This window comes from Apteryx rowi, unplaced genomic scaffold (genome assembly GCF_003343035.1).
Source record: "Apteryx rowi isolate R43461 unplaced genomic scaffold, aptRow1 scaffold_655, whole genome shotgun sequence".
Classification (NCBI taxonomy): Eukaryota; Metazoa; Chordata; class Aves; order Apterygiformes; family Apterygidae; genus Apteryx; species Apteryx rowi.
In genome coordinates, this window is record NW_020450933.1 from 444,150 (window position 1) to 461,172 (window position 17,023).

Sequence of the window (17,023 nt, forward strand, 5' to 3'; positions counted from 1 at the left end):
CTTGCTGGCAAGCAGAGATCCAGCCCCAGGGCAGGGGGTGCCCAGCATCAGAAAAAAGCTGACTTTGAAAAGGCAGAACAAAAACCAGTATCTCCCCCCTCCCCCACCTCCTCAAATCCCAACTACAGGCAGGAACCAGAAACAACCTGCCAAATATGCTTGCTGATGTATGCCTGCTGATATATTGAACACATCAGGAAGTCCAAATCTAGGCAGCACCCTGTGCTCGCAGGCAGTGCCAGCACGTTAGGCATGGCTGTAGCAGGACGCAGCTGCAAGGGTGAGATTGTGTTTGCCCAAGACAACATATGAAAGCCCAAGTTGTGTTGAAAGCACCTCAGTCCCTCTAAGATGGGGATGTTTCCCCAGCACCCACAGTTCCTTCACCAGCCCCATAGCACAACACAGCTCTGGGGGAATGAGGCACATAAATCCACAGGGACTGGCATCCAGCTGCCTCCCCAAAACCACCTCAGTGCCCCAAGGTTCTTCTGGTCACACATGGAGATCACAGATGTTAACTTAAAAATAAAACTCCTTTCCTCAACCTTGAAGCAGCAAAGGGGAACACTGTCTTCTGGCACGCAGCAAGAAGTTCAGATGTGCAAATACAACTCTTCTGTCACATTTGATAATTTACCATGACTCAGGCAATGGGGCATGACTAGTCCTTGGTGCATGTGAGCCCAAGTCCCAAACCTTGCAGGCCGTACCAGGAAAGGAAGGCTGTGGCGGTCATAGGCTAAGTGTGAGGACAGAAAGGTAAAAGTATGTTTAGCTACTGAAGCTCCGCTGATTGGTGGTAACTTAGCAAGTCACCACGAATCAGTTGCACAGCTCCCATGGATAAGCAAGGGTGGCTCAGGAGGCCCTGATGCCTGCTGTCCAGGCTTCTCTTTCCCAAAGCCAACCCAACAGCTGGAGCAGGCATCTACTTAACCGTGGCTCTGCTCTATGAGGAGCCGATGCTACCTGCTGTTCCCCTCTCACTTTTGCTGCATGAAAACCAAAACCTGCTGTGCAAATGAAGGAGCTGATGCACACAAGCCATGCGCAGAGCTTGTCACCACAAGCTGGATCCTACAGGGCACCCTTGGGTTCACTACAAAGCACACTGAAATGCTCCCCCGTGGCCAGGATCTTGTTTCACACTCAAAGACACAGCTGGAGCAGCAGGATCCCTCAAAGCACAGATTCTCCTCCCTGCACAAAGGTAACAGCAGCTCTGACTTTTAATGGCCCTTGCTAACCCCAAATTCAGGTTCATCTAAAAACATTTATTGGGACTTCAGAGACAAAGTCCTCTCCCTTTTTCATTCCCCCTTTACATCAAGATCCTTTTGAGGCAGGGCTGAGTTATGGTGGATAGGGGAGGAAACAGGAGAAGAGAATTAAGGTCTCAAAGGAAAGCGCTGCAGGATGTTTTCCCTGGAAAGGAGAGGACATGGCCGCCTGCCGGTTCTGAGAGACACTCTCACTGCATGGCTTTGCAGAGGGGCTGCTTTGCTTTCTAAACCGTGCTGCATCCCGGAGCAGCCAAATGGAATGGCCACCCCATGCACATCTGACAGCAGCTGCACCTTTTGCAGCAACAACCTGTGGCCTAAGTGTGAAGCACGGGCATGAAACTGGGGATGGGCAGGACCTTCAGGTCCTCTCACACAGAGACAGCAATCAGGGGCCTGAGGGGAAGAGCTGCGTGGAACCTGGGAAGAGTTGCCCTGGGAAAGGGCAGAGCACGTGGAGCTGCAGCAGGCTTGGGTTCCCCCAATCTCGCCTGACAGTGCCATCCTCCGGGCCACAGCGCCCCACGGGATGAGGAAACAGCTTTCGAAACATCCGCCTTCCCAGTTCTGTTCTGGCTCAGCCCAAGCAACGAAAAGGAAGTCACAGGCCTCACAGGCCTGACTTGCACAGGCCTCGTGTGCGTCACTGCTGCGCACCTCTCCCCCACACCCCATTCTGCTGTCCAACCCAGGCAGGGTCATTTCCCCAAACCCCAAACAAAAACAAACCAAATCCAACCTGGGTGCCACTGCTCTACAGCTGGTGTCCGGGGCGCCACACCGTTCGGCACAGAGTGCGCAGTGCGGTGGGGGCAGGACAGAGATCCTGGCCCCCTCCTCCAGTCTGCCACAGGACTGCAGTGCTCCCGGGACTACATCTCCCTGGGGCAACACTCCATGCAGGAAGGTGGCAGGGCTCGACAGCAGTTCATGAACAATGTCCCATCTCCTCCCTTCCCGCTCAACGGAAGCAAGAGGGGAAGGAAGCAGGTCAGGAGAGATTTATACAAAGGCAAGCACACAGGGTGTTTACCTCTCTCTGGGTTACCTTGCCAACAAGCCCATCCTAAACTCATTCAACAAATGAGCTGTGGGTGGGAAAGGGAGGCTCAAGGCACTGACGCAGGTCCCTGCCGCTGCACTTTCTGCCTGTCCTTGCAGCTGGTTGCCAGCAGCCTGCAGGGAAGGCAGCAGCACTGAGAGCAGCTGCTGGGGCAGAGAGCCCTGGGAAAACCCAGTCCAAAATGCCCTGCTCCATGGTAACACACTGCCCCAGGGACAGGGAATCTGCAGGAGGGTGGCTGAAACCGCTGTGAATCTCAGATACAGGCTGAAGCACGTTCACATCATCCAATGGGCACACTAAAGACGACACTGCCCTGGGGAGTCAGCAGGCGCTGTCTCGGGTGGGCCCTGGTCAAGTTCCTTTGTGTCTGCACTGGGGCAGAAAGCACACGATCAGTTAGCACGGTTTGGCTAAGGGTCCTACCCAGACTAGTCTGCGAGGTCTGTCCCAGAACAGGCTCGGGAGCTGGCTTTGCTGCCAAGAGAGCAGGACTGCAAAGGGAGGAAGAAGGGGGCTTTTTCAGGCTGGTCCCATGGGCGCTGGAGAGATCCTCCCTGTGGGGAGGCAAAGCAGTGCCGGGACTGGAAAGAGGAGAGTCAGCTGGAAGTGCTGCCAAGGGCACCGTGCCCAGAGGCACCAGGACAGATGCAGGCTGCGAAGCTGCAGGCAGGCTAGAGCCCTTTGTGGGAGCAGCAGCGCAGGTTGACTGCGATCAAAGTGGTGGGGGAAACCACAGCTCACACCAGTGGGCAGGAATCCCCTTTCAATCACACACTTTAACCCTACTTTGGCCTCCCAGAGAGGGAGCGATGAACAAACAGTTCAGAGAGGTAAATTCATCAAAAGAAATGATCTTCCTGCCTTGGGAAGGGGGAAGACACTGCTCATATATAGGGCCACAGGGCACTCTCTCATTGGGCTCTGCTCGGCTAGAAATGGGAACAGAAAACAGCAGCAGCAATAGGTTAGGGTATTTTTTGCTATTGTTCAATAAAAGCTATTTGGACACCACAGCTCTTTTTCAACCAGTAGATCTCACCATGGGGCAAAAACCATTTGTCCCTTCGCCTTTGGCCATCAAAGCCTGCTCTGAGCCAAAGCCCCAGGCGCACAAGGCTGTGGGGAAAGGAGTTGCAGCCTGATTTCCCTACAAGCCCCAGACATGAGCGTGCACAGCTTGGGCAAAGAGGTATAAGACAGTTTGTACTGTTCCCAGGAAACAGGCCCTGGACACAGATCCATCTCAGTTCAAGCACTTTAGGGGAAGTGTAACTGCTCTGTGGTTTACTGGTCAGTATAGCAGCTCCCTGGCGGTGTTGTGAAGGTCTAGAGAATCCAAAGAGAGCTCTGCCTTTAGCATGGAGCCACAGAAATGAGCCCAAGGCATAACAAACAAACGAGAAACCTCTCTGGCAAGGTCACCAGGAAGCCTTTGGTGGTCTGTCCATGGGTTTGATAAAGCACAGAGACCGTAGACACCTGCAGGCAACTGTGGCCTCCCCTGTAGTGACAAAGATAGCACAAGCCCTTTGCACGCAGTGCAGCACGCCACAGAGCTCCCACTCGGATGGGATGGTCGCAGGCCTGCATCCTCCAGACTCCAGCGCCATTTTGCCAGGGAAGGACAAAGAAGGCAACAGGGCTACCATCTCCCAGAGTATGACTTGCCTCTCACAGCCCCACACAGATCCCCAAGTGAAAACATCCAGCCCCACGACTGTGGGGAAACACACTGATGCCTGGCACTGCCCTAGCTAGGACAGAGGAGGGGAGGTACTCACTAGGCAGCAGAGTCGTTCAGCTGGTATTCTCGGGAGCGGTTAAAGCAGGCCTGGACCCCATTGTCAGCCCACAGCCTCCGGATCACGTTAGCAAGGTCCTCTGGCATGATCCCCTGTTCCTCCGCAGTGCAGGAGAGCGCGAACAACTGGCGAGCATCGTCCTGCAGGGAGAAAGCAGGGCACAAGCATTAGCACCGCCACTATCCGCAGCCCTCAAAGAGCTGAAGGATGCCCATGAGGTACATCCAGGAACTCCTCTACCCTCTTCGGAGTCACCTGTCACAAACACTCGTAGGGAAAAGCTTTCTAAAACCAAAGCCCTGCTCCTCTCTGTGCTGCCAAAACCACTTTCTTTGACCTCATCTGAACAGAGCATGGAGTTTTCTGTTCACAAATAACTTTCCCTTCTAGTCTCAACATGCAGCCCCAAATGCCAGGAAGAATCACAAGCAGAACAAGGCATTTCAAAGCTGCCCTGAAGCACACTGTACATTTGAGGACCACAAAACCCATGAATTCACTCCATTCCTAGTAGTGGAAATCACAGGCATGGCACAGATCACCTGTCAAAACCCACGACCCATCACTCTCCTCCCTCCTTACATCATGCCTGGCCACAGCTGGGCATATAGGGATGGCGAGGGCAGCCAGGTGCAGACAGCCTGAGGGCAAGCACAGAAAGAGGGGAATCGGCCCCTCTCTGAGCCTTGCCTGGGGCTGGTCCTGTCGCCAATGCAGCTCATGTCGTTTAAGGCCAGGGAGAGGATGTGGCAGCTCGCACAGGGAGGGCCAAGGGCAGGGAGCAGCCGCCAGGCTGGCTCTGCACATCCCTCCCCAAGGCAGGCTGCTCCCAGTGCTCAGCCCTGGCGGCAGCAGTGCAGCACCATCTCTCGCAATGGTGCACGGCGGCAGCCCTGGGCGGTTCAGCAGCATCGGCCCTGCGCGAGGGATGTTTACCCCAACTCTCCCCCTCGCCCCAGGAGTGAGCTGCGCTGCCTGGTATGCCTGCCTCCAGCTGCCGCACACTTCCATGCACAGCAACACACGGGGCCTTGTGGCATCTGCTCAGGCAGGGCTGCCCTTTGCCCTGCCTCAGCTTTGGGTGTGTCTTCTTTCACCCCCCTGCAAGCCCTCTCTCCCTGCCAGGGCACAGTCCAAGATGGTGCTGGGTGATGATGGAAGTGCCCCGAGTGCTGGAGCTGGGATCCAGCAAGTGAAGTGGGGTGTGCAAAGGCACTCACCGCTCTGGAGGAGTCTCCAAAGTCGATCTGCAGGTTCCCCATGGCCTTGATGATGGCCATGATGGACTGGATGGTGTTGCTGTAGACCACAGCTTTGTACTGCCGGCACTCCTCTTCTGAGTAGCCATCTTCGTGGATAATCCTGAGGGCAGGGGACAGACACAGGCAAGTTCAACGCTCTGCAGGGCACCTCAGCCCCTTCAGCTCCTCCCCTTGTTGGCAGCGATGTTGCCAGAGGGCCCCACTGCTTAGTGGCATGCACCAGCCAGCAGCTTCCCCAGCTGCTGCCAGCCTGGGGAGTGACACTGGCTGTGGGCATCATGTCAGGGAGCAGCCAAGAGTGCACAGATCTGCTCAGTGTCACACTAATACAAGAGCTAGCCACCATTTCAGGGGCCTGTGTGGCCCGTCACTGCCTAGGACTACAGCTCTGAGTCTTTCCCATTACAGGGATTTGCTTTGGGAAGGTAAATAACAGGGAGCAGCAAGATCCTGCAAACCTTGGTAGAAAAAGGCAGTGATCTTGCTCTGTCCTGCAGCCTGAACACATCTTCTGACCAGGGATATGCAGCAATAAGAACCAGGCTGTATTTGCATGCTCTGGTCCAACAACCTGATACAGGTGCACCCGGGTCAGGCCAGAGACCAAAAAAGGCTGAGGAGTAGTAACACTGCCTGGCAGCTCACCACCTCTGTTGCAAGGAGGAAGATGTTGTGCTAGACACTGGCATATCCCCAGCTGCTACCTCCTCAGCTGCAGCCCAAGGGACAGGGCAGTGGCCCTGCAGCTCCAGAGGTGCCAGGGATGGACGGATGGAAACCAGCCTGTGACCACCAGCTGGGCCTGCTCAAGCCAGAGCAGAAGGGCACACGGGACTCAAAGGGCTTGGAAAGCATAGCTCTGGGCTTGGAGCTAGCAGAGGGCATGAGGGCCTCTCTGGGCTTTCCCAGCCCCACTCACCATGCTGGCATGGCAGGGTTCAGGCAACCCAGGGTCAAGCGAGAGCAGGCTGTCAGCAACACACACAAAAACACTCCGAAAGGCTCATCGAGGTGGCCTGGGTCAGATCAGCCTTATGAGCAGGGAGTTCAAATGCCCCCAGAAAGCTGGACCAATGCTCCCATGCCAGGTGGCCGAGTCCAGCCCCTGCCTGGCCTGCTCCTCCCACTCCATATTGGAGCACTAGATATCTGCTTTCACAGCAGCTCTCTGTGGCCGACGTAACCACAGGCATCTGAGCCTCTGAGGTCACCTTCCATGTCTGAATATTTCATTGGCTTGCAATTAAATGGCAGTTTGCCCTAGGCTGCCTGGAAAGGCCTGTTTGCCCAAGCAGTCAAGGGCTGGAGACTTCCCCCAGCCTGTGTTAATACAGCATCTATAATTAGGCAGCGAGGCTACTTAGGGACATTTCACACAAAAGTAACACAGATTTGGAGTTTTCCGGTTGCCTCCTTTCTCTCCCCATCCCTGGCCGTAGGGTTTGGAGCTCACAACTGAGTTCTGGTTAACAAAACCGAACAGCGGCAGTCAGAGACAGCCAAGATGGGATAGTCCCCTCAGTTCCTCCTCCGTTCCTGCCCATGGCAGGCTGCGACAGCACATGCAGGGGATCACTGCCCGCAAAGCAGCCGTACCAAAAGGCATCCTGGCTAGCTGCTGCCTGAAGCTGCAGGGGAAGAGCATCTCCCGTTGTCAACGGGATGTGGAGCACACCAAGGGGAGAGGCCTCCTCCGCACTCTCTAGGGGAACAGCTTGGCCACCTCATTTGCTAACGGCAATGTTGTCCCAGGGATTTGGCTCTGCAGGCCACAAGGAAACTTGGAACAGCTGCTGAGGAGTGGCTGCCCTGGCAAGGGATGACAGCAGCTCTGCCAAAAGATGCCCCTGCCACGGATGTTGTCTGGCCATGGGTAACTGCAACGTACCACCGAGTGTTCAGAAATACTCACCCCTTCCCCAAGGAATGTCTAGCAGAAGCTTAGCAAAAATCCAAGAACTGACAGATTGGATTAGCCCAGGATGGCAATCCAAGCCTGCCTCTGCCCCTGTAGCCAAGTGGCTGCAACCTTGACCTCCACAAGCTCAGCCCCAAGGTGGTCAGCCCTCTCCAGGAATGATTTTGGGGGACACAGCCACCTCTCCATGTGGCTGAACAAGCCAGGGAGGTGGGGTGCCCTGGCAGCTGGATGCTCCACCTGCCTGCTCCCTAGCTCCGTTGTGCAGCACCCCGGTCTTCAACAGAGAGATTAGGAGATTAGCATGTGGCACCTCCGGCTGTACTGTGGACATGCTTCTGAAGCCATGCCTGCAGCACCAGCCTTTACCTATGGGCGCTTTCCATCATATCTCTACAGGGTGGCAGGCTGCCCAGCTTTCCTGTCACACCTGGGTGTCCCCAACCCCTCCAGAGAACTTGTAGGGGTGCGAAGGGGCAAGAGACCCCAGGGTTACTCACTTCATCTGTTTGACGATGGTGCTCTTCCCGGACTCACCAGCACCTGCAGAGAAATGAGAGAGACGAGCAGTGAGTTGCAGCTTGAAGCCAGGGCTACCCCTGCCCCAGCCAGACCCTCCACAGACTCCCCCTCTGCCTGGATGAGTGCCAAGACACCACCATCCTCCTTGCTGAGTCTCAGTGGGCAAGATGGACACTATCTGGCAGCAACAGCAAACACCAGGATGACCTTCAAGCTGCCAAGCAAGAGCTAAATGCTCCCAGCCAAGGTGCCCACCTGATAGCTCAGGGGACAGCCAGCACTGTGGGGCTTCAGTGGGAGAGAGAAAACCCTGGGGCACCAAGAGCTGTGAGCGCCGCTGCTCCTGACCATAGATGAGCCCAGGATCTTACTCAGCTTGGCCACAAGAGCTGGTGCTATGCTGGCGCCTGAGGCGGGGGCTGGATGGTGATAGCCAAGCAATGGATTGGAGAGGCTCATGGCAGGCTGCGAGAATGCCTCGGGCTACCCCATGAAACTCAAGGCACAAAAGGGAGGGCAGCGCAGTGCCTCACTAGCTCACTGTCAGCTATCTCACAACTAACCCCTGAAACACTCAGGTCTAATTCTCCACATCGCTGTTTCCTATTAGGGGAAACCCCCCTCATGGCCAGGCAACCTGGAAGATGGGCCAAACCCTCTCCATGCCCTGTCACCACCTGGCCTTGGTTCTCTCAGTGCCAGAAGAGGGCTGGAAAGGGCTTGTTAGACCATGGAGCTTTCAGAGCCACTGTGGTTAACACCAGTCGGCAGGAGCACGGGGAGCCATTGCGGCTCACAGATGTTTGCAGCTTGTATGAACAGCTGTGCCCCAGCCCAGTGGTCGCACACCCATCGGACACAGGGAGCTTTGCCCGTTGCACAAGAGCTTCCAGCCTGGTAAGCACTGCCTCGGGGTAAAGTCAAGGTGACCTCTGAGCCCTGGGCAAGGACAAGTACCTTCTCCCACCCAGCCAGTGAGCAGCACCCTGCCACCACCCAAGCCAGCTCCAGGATAAGCTAGCCAGGGACCCTCATAACAGAAACCTGTAACAAATGAGGCCAAGCGCTTCTGGTCAGCATCTACCTGGGACATGCACACATGCATGCCTAGCAAGCCCTTGCCTCCATAAACCAGCCAGAAGAGGTGGAAGGGGGATTGCCTGGTGTCAGCCAAGCTAAGATGTCCCATGGGTTCCCCAGGGAGTGCCTGCAGAGGAGGTGGCTGCAGGTGGTGAGAGCTGAGGTGCCCCGCAGCGCCAAGGAGCAGGCCTGGCGCCAGCCGAACAGATTTTTAATGAGCTGACAGGCTTGTGCAGACGCTGCCCTGGGGGTGGTGTTGTCTCTGCAGATCAAGCCAGCTGGCTTGCCAGGGCCAGCAGTGAGCTCCCACCGCTCCAGACCCTTCCCGGCAAGCGACCATCTCTCCTCCCAGCAAGGTACCCGCTGTCGGCTCCTGCCAAAGGACAAGGGTCAGCAGATGCTCTTGCGGGCACCGCACTGGCCCTCTGCCTGGGCATGGGGGGAGAAATGGGGAAAAGCCTAACAGCTACTAATGAAGTTAGCCTCTGAAGCCAAGGCACAGTTTCACTGGGGACCAGCTCCTCCCCAGAAAGCCTGACACATGCCAGCCCTGCTGTGCTTTCTTCTGATAGATGGAAATTGCTTGCAATCATGGCTCTGCTCTTAGGAGAAACCACAGGAGCCCAGGGCATGGAGCTGGGATGCATTTCCATTCACTGTTCCTACTTCCCTAGCACTGGGAGGAAATCCAGGCAGGTCTTCCCTCTTCTCCAGCCACTTATGGTGTTTTATTTCCAGAAGCATGCATCTCCACCAGCTCAAACCAACTACATCACCATCATTCATGGCAAGAGGGCTGGGGGACCCTCCAGAGAGGGCCGGCACAACAACTGGCACAGAAATGCTCTGTTGTCACCAAGGCAAAGCCACAGCCTGCTTTACAAGGGGTTTCCTTTGCTCAGAGCAACGGCTTTGTTTTTAATCCTGGTCTGTGCCTGTGTCTGAAAGGTGAAAACCCATGGACTTCCCAAAACAGCAGGTGAGAGAATGGGGTGGGGATCCCCTCTGAAACAGGGCATGCCTTGGGTGGACAAGGAGCTTCTCTGCTGGGCACTGGCCCTGTCCACAGCTGGTGCCAAAACTCAGGGGGACAGAGACCAAAAGGAGGCCATCTCAAGACGATTGGGGCTAGCTACACATTTGGGAACAGTTCAACCAGCAGAGTGGCAACATTTTTACACAAAACCATTTGCTCCTGCCTGAAAGGAGGTGTAATTTCAGCATCTGCCAGCCAGCCTGGAGCAGATGCTACAGACTGACACCAGCTCAGCACGGGTGCCTGCACTGCAGCAACTTATCCCTGGCTTCCCTGCCGCCAGCCCTGGGCCTCTGCTTGAGTGAGACAGAGCAGAGCCGGCCTGCCTTCCCCTGCCAGGGCTAGGATAAGGCCTTCCTAGTTCCTATATGACCAGCAAGGAATGTCAGAGCAAAGAAATACACAGAAAAAAGCAAGCTTTTGGATGATCTTGCAAGAGCTCCTGAGAGGAGGGGTAACAGGATACCTGCTCCATCCCAAGCAGGGCAGTGAGCCAGGAAGTTTCCTTTGAGAAAGCAGCCTTTTAATGCAAGCCAGCCGAGCCCAGACTCAGGGCAACTGGCGCGCACAGCCCACCAGGGATCAAAGGAAACGGCTCTCATGTCGCCGCACAGGTCAGCAAGCGGCAGAGAAGCAGAGTGTGCTCCCCACACGCCCATCCTCACACCTGGAAAACAGAAGGGCTGCTTTAAAACCAGCTCTTCCCACACTGATGGCTTGCTGCAGCATGGCAAGCAACACTGTGCCTTGCACCGTTTGCGGGACCACACCACCGGACGGAGAATGTCCCTGGGAGAGGGGGAAGAGGAAAGCACAATGCATGGCGAGCCATCCCTGCAGGAACACGGCAGCACAGGACTGGGAGGGATGCGTGGTGCACAGCATGTTATGGGCTCAGGAAGCAAAGCCCTTCCACCAGCCTGTGCCCCACACTCACAGACATGAGTCAACGGCTAACAGTTTCCCTGTGGCCACGGCTGCTTGGCCTCAAAGTGCCACAGCTGTAACAACTCCCAGCCCTGGCTTCAGCCAAAACTGGCTGATGGGGATTAGCATTCCCACACAGCAGCCGAACAGCTGCGGGAGCCAGAACAGGGCCATCTGCCCCTGCCTGGGGGAGCAATGCAGGAGAGCTTAGCCCCGTCTATCGACCGGCAACTCAGGCCTCATGCAAAGGCCAGGCTTAGCCACAATGTACCCAATTTCAGTGCTTTGTAACCTGCCAACCCCAATGTCAGAGAGCCCATAAGCAGGAGGAGAACCACTCGGACGCACTGCATCACTACTGCAAGGGCTGCAGCCTCTCCAGGGCTAGGATGCGGTTAGGCAGCTGCTTCTTGCCAAAAAGAAGAGCTTGACTATGGGGCTAACTCAATTCTAGCTGTGTTGGCCTGGGATAGCTGGATTTGTGATGGATAAAGCAGGATGTATAATTAGGTCAATCTCATAATTGGCAGAGCTGGCTTCTAAACAATATATGGACTAAACTCGGCCTCCTGGTGCCCAAACATCTGCTACCAGTGACAGCCACCAGGCCAAATTCCTAAAGACAACGACACTAAGGTCGCAACTCCGCTCAGGGCCACAGCGTAAGTCTCTTACTCCGGACACTGCGGCCCCTCTGCCAGGGGAGAGGGCTCCAGCCCTTGCCCACGTCCATCTGCTCAGTGATGGGCACACGGGTCTGACAGCAGCTTTGAGGAGCAGTGATGAAAGAGAGATTTGAAGAAGCAGCATCAGCTATCGGGGGTTTCCATCTGTGTTGCAACAATGGATACAGCTTGCCCGAAACGCTGTATTAGAGCATCACCGCATAGGGGAGAGGGCTCAGCCTCCTTTGCACAGCTTGCGGCTCCCTCAGCTGGAGCCGGCAATTAGAAAAATAAGCCCTTGAATCCAGCTTATCCTATTTCATTAGGGCTTAGCAACGGGCACTCCTTTATTCTCCCCCAGCATGCCAAGATCCCCATGCTCCCCCACAGCTGGTACCGACAGCACAGGAACTGATTCCCTGGACCAAACCTGCATCAGGATTTCTTGGCTGTGGCATGAGAAGCACCTGCAGATGCCACAGCGAGAGTGAACGCAAGCCGCACCATGCCATGCCCACCATTCAAGCCAGCAGCCACAAAGACACAAAAGTGCTCACGCCATCAGCCACAGGCAGGAGACAGCACGCACCAGCACAAGGGAGCCTGAAGCAGAGTGTACCGGGAAATTCAGGAACAAGACTGCCACCTCCTTCAAATGGCTTTAATTGCTCCCTGTGGTATAAGCCACCCACAGTTTTCTTTTTAAATGGCAAGCACTTGAAAAATGTTAGAGCCCACAAGGGTAGACGCCCCTTCGCTAGAGCAGATGCAGCACTGCGGTGGCCATCACTCTAACGACTCTCTCTCATGAGCCTGGCCCACCTGCAGCCCTGTCCAGGCACAGTATTGGGTTCTTCCTCCAGCTTGGAAGACTCCCAAATCCCAAAAGCCACATTCACAAGCAGAGATCCCTAGTACTTCTGGTCTGGGCAATCCAGAAACCAAGACAGCTTGCAGAGGGAGCTGCCAGCCCCACTGGGTACCAACTGCAGGGAAAGGCAGTGGGTGCTGTTAGCATCCAAACAGATGAGGACTGAAACTTTTACTCCCTGTGAAGGGGTCCCAGCAGCTCTGGCCAGCCCTTTTTTGAGCAGCTCCAAGCAGATCTGCAGCAGCACATCCATCTGGGCATTGTGACCCCCAGCCCCAGCATCGACACTGCAAGCTGCCTTGAGGGAGCAAGAAGAGAGCTTTCCCCACGCAAACATCGCAGTCGCCCTTCCTGAGTCAGCAAGGCAGGAGCAGGCTCCTTGCGTGCCAAAACATGAGTGACATAACTCCTGCAGGCCAAACCACAGCCACCTACTGCTGTGGAGCACATTGGGGAGGGACAGCATGGCTCTTCTGCTTCACTCGTGCGCCCCCACCTCCCGGTCAACCCTGCTATGGCGGGGAGCTCTGGACGGTCTGCCCCCAGCTCAGCCCCATTGCGGTGCAAGTACTCTGGCCCCAAGCATCCCATGTGGCACATGGGACCCACACTGACATCCAGCCCTTTTTGCCCCCTTTCCATGACAGTGCCCTGGGATCAAAAGACTTCCTCGGCTGACAGAGGGAAGAACCAAGGGACCTAGAGCTCAGGACTTCGAGGGTGGACACTAAAGACAGCCACAAGTTTGGTGGTGCATTTTGCAGCAGGGGGACACATGCACCCCCTGTCCAAATGACTGCCACAGCCTGAAGACAGTCTCTGCTTGGGCACAAGAGGAGAGCAAAGCCCATGGTCTGTCCTCCAGGACAGACTCCTTACGGGCTGGCCACCTCCAAACAGGAGCTCCCAGGCCCAAATCCAGGGTGCCAGGGCTTCACAGTTGTGACAGATCTCCCATGCCCAGTAACTTGGACTAAAGCCTTCCTTTCTCATGTGTAATGTTCCCCACCCTCCATCACTCCTTTCCCCATAGGAACTACAACCCCACACATCTCCCTCAGCCCATGAAGCTGCGGCAGGGAAAGCCTTGGCTGCAGGAAGTGTTTAGACATCATCCCTGGGCCAGGCAACATGCAGTCCTCACGCCCTGGGGATTTCTCCCTCCCTGAGCTGGAAGAGCAGAAAGGGTTAAACCATCCTGGCTTATCCGGCTGCGAAAAAGGGAAGCTCAAAGGGGAACTGGGAGGAACAGAGTGTCCCCTCTCCAGGCAAGGAGTGCCACAGATAATTGCCTCATTTGCTTGCTCTCTGCTTTGGGAATTGCAGCATGAACCCCAAGGATGAAGGGGGGGGGGCAACAAGAGAGGAAAGAGCCCTGTGCCAGGGGCTGCCGAGCACGGCCTCCACCCATAACATGGAAGCTTCAGGGTTAGGCTGTGACCAAAAGCAAGGTGATTCTCCAAGCTTGCTGTCCCTGCTGCCCACAGACTGGGACAGTCACTGCCCTGGGCTCAGCAAACTCCCACGGCCCCTGGAATGAGTGGGGCGCAACCAGACCCACAATGCAATGAGCCATCTTCACATAGGGACCAGCGTGGTTCCTGCCCAGTGCCAAATGCCCATCAGGGCAGGAGCTCCTGACCCTCAGCCTGGAGCCAAAACCCAAATCAAAGCCCTCAGCAACACAGGCCAATCCGGCTCTGCCGGCCCATCGTCAACTAAATGCTCAGCAGAAAGCAGAGCAGAGATGGGCACAGCACCAAGCCCAGCCCCTCGACTCCTTGCTCCTTTGGCATTGCCGTTGTGCTGAATAAACATTTGTGCTCGCTGCATGCAGGGAAGAGGCGGCCTTGCTGGGTCCCACAGGCGCTCTGGCCGTTGGGATCTGGGGAGAAAGGGCTGGGGGCAAAGCTTGTCTGAGGTCCGTGAGACGCCAAGGCACAAAGCGGAGGAGCAGCTGGCATCCCACAAGGCCCTGGCATGCAGTTCTGCAGCACACCAAAATGCAGGCTGGAGGTTTTTATCAGGGGATGCTAAAATGCAGAACAGGGGTGGACTCACAACCTGATTCAAAACCTCAGGTCCCCTTGAACAAAGCCCTAACTGCAAGGAAGTTTGCACACCTCCTCTTCTGCCCCAGGACTCAGTTTCCCCACTCTGAGGGGTCCTTCCACTGCTGCCTTTGCCTCCCCAAGAGTCGGGACTGCGGTTTTAGTGATGCCGTGCAGCATAAGCACTCACCGCTCTCACAAGGCTGGTCCAGCCTCTGGCAGGAGCACTTGGGAGAGAAAATTGTCACACGGGAGGTGGGTGCAAAGCTCAGCTCACCCAGCCGCAGAGACACATAGAGGGCAGCAAGCCTTCTCCTGGGCCCCAGGAGAGCAGCGGCTCTTCACAGCGAGGTCCTGGCGTCAGGCTGGGCTCTCAGCGGCTCCAGCCGCGAGGATCCACCAGCACCAATCCATTGCAGCAGGGAAAAACCCGGAGCTGGGCAGGAGTTTGCTCAGGAAGCCACACTTCAATGCAACCCTGGACCCGTAAGGGTTCTGCGTGCAGCATTGATCACTCAAACCACAGCAGAGGATGCTCAAAGGTCTGGCTGCGCCCATTCAAGCCCCCCGGGGAAATGGCACTGCTCGTGCCTGGCTCACTCGAAGCAGAGCACACCAACTGAGCATCGCCAGCCCAGAGGCACCACCGCCTGCAGCTTCGCTGCCCGCTCCCACACACCACGCTGCAGACAGCCGTGTCCCAAGCTGCGCCAAATGATAGGCCCCAGTGCTGCGTTAGCCCTGCCAGGTTCACACCCCATGTTTAAGCTGAGCTCGGAGCTGCCCTTAAAGAGGGCCCCAAGCAGCTAATGGCAGGGCTGCTCCATCTCAGGCCACAGAGGGGGGAAGAGAGATTACAGAGGAGTTCAAAAATGAAGATTATGCTAAAATTAACCTGCAAAAACAGAGCCCGTCATTTCAGCTGAGAAACACCAGCAGGGAGCAAGGCAGCGGAGACACCAAGGCAATGGCAGGAAACGGGGGTTAGAGGACCAGGGGCAAGGAGCAAGCAAACGCCTTCTGCCGATGCCTGTGGGACAGGCACGCAAACTTGACCCGAGCAATGCCCGTGAGACTCTTACAGACCCCCAACCCATAGAAACCACCAAGGGCATCACTCAGCCTACAGCTGCTTTGGAAAGCAGGCTTGAAGAGACATCTTGCCTGCAAAGACACAGCAAAAGCTTGTGGGTGGTGCACAGCCAGGATGGATCTGGCAGATTGCAGGTTGCCTCTCCTGCAGTTTGCTTTGGCCTCTAATATTTTAAAGAGCCGGGCTTCTTGTACGTGTAGTCATCCACAGATTGCTGGTGTCCCCAAACAAGTCACCATTTGCTCATCCAAAGGGTAGGAGATACTGAAGCTTGGTAAGTTAGTTGGGGTTTAGGAGACCCAAGCCCACCTTGGCCACAAAGCTAGATCCAAAGCAAACAGAGATGCAACATGCCCTGCGAGGCCACAGCTCGCCAAGGAAATTCCTCCCAGCTGCAACTCCTGTTTTTACGTCTCTCTGCCATCAAAGGGAGAGGAGCCAGTCTCTGTCAAACCCAATATTTAGAGTCTGCTGAGGTTAGGACTATATTAAGACTATAAAGACTCTATTTGTCGACATTTATTGCTACAGCTGACTTCTCTGCTCCGGGCACAGCATAGTTTCCACTATATGCACTCTGCAGGAGAATCTTTGCTCAACCTCAAGATGAGTTTTCAATGTAAACAAACAAACAACACAACCCCCCCCACCACCACCACCACCAAAAACACCATAACCAACACAGCTCCTGCACGAGAGGCCAGGCAAGTGGCAGAATATTAGCTGTGATCTCCTGCACCCCTCAGAGTGCACTTCATCCTCACTGGGCTCCAGACGAAGCCCTGCACCACAGGGCTGCCTCTTTGCTAGGCAATACCTGTTGAGAACAGCCATGGGTGGGTTTCTCAAGGAGTCGCACAACTCTGAAACACCTCAAAATGCCCAAACCGAGGCATGGCAATGCCCTGATTAGTGTAGGACCAAACTCGTGTTCAGCTTTGGCAGTTTCCCCAGAAACCAAAGGCAGCATCTGACTTGAATAAAAAGGTTCTGCTCCGGTCTGGAGCATGGCCATGGAGCTACAGGGCTCCCAGCACAACAGAACAGTCCCTCCAGGAAGATGGGATCATGCCAGCCAGTTGTGCAGTGAGGGGCATTCAGGACCATGCAGGGCTCCCACACTGCCCATGCCATCGCCAACCTCAGTGATGGTCGTTTCGAGCATCTCAGCCAGTTATGGAGCCTAGAAAGTCAAGACGACAACAACTAACATTTCAGACCATCCCAGGTCAGAACTAGACAGCAGAAAAGCCGGAGTGAAGAGCAGGTAGAGCTACTGGGCAGTACTCAACACAGACCACCTTGACCGGCTGAGGCTTTTCAGCACCCATAAGAAATCAGCCTCACGCAGGCATCCTTGGGATGCCTGCAACACAGAAGCAGTGGGGCAATGCTTTGGGATGCTCACGCAGACCCCAAGGCAGTACAGCACACCCTCACTGCC

At 55.6% G+C, this 17,023-nt stretch overlaps 1 protein-coding gene across 1 annotated transcript in view; it reads right to left on the reverse strand.

Annotated features, from left to right (window-relative positions):
* LOC112975187 (guanine nucleotide-binding protein G(i) subunit alpha-2) overlaps nt 1–17,023 on the reverse strand; it is a 62,736-nt gene that overhangs the window by 14,731 nt on the left and 30,982 nt on the right. Inside the window, exons 2-4 of the mRNA XM_026084926.1 lie at nt 7,835–7,877; nt 5,375–5,516; nt 4,134–4,294 (exon numbers count right to left, since the gene is read on the reverse strand). Coding sequence (XP_025940711.1) covers nt 4,134–4,294; nt 5,375–5,516; nt 7,835–7,877 — 346 coding nt within the window. The remainder of the gene's footprint in view (nt 1–4,133; nt 4,295–5,374; nt 5,517–7,834; nt 7,878–17,023) is intronic.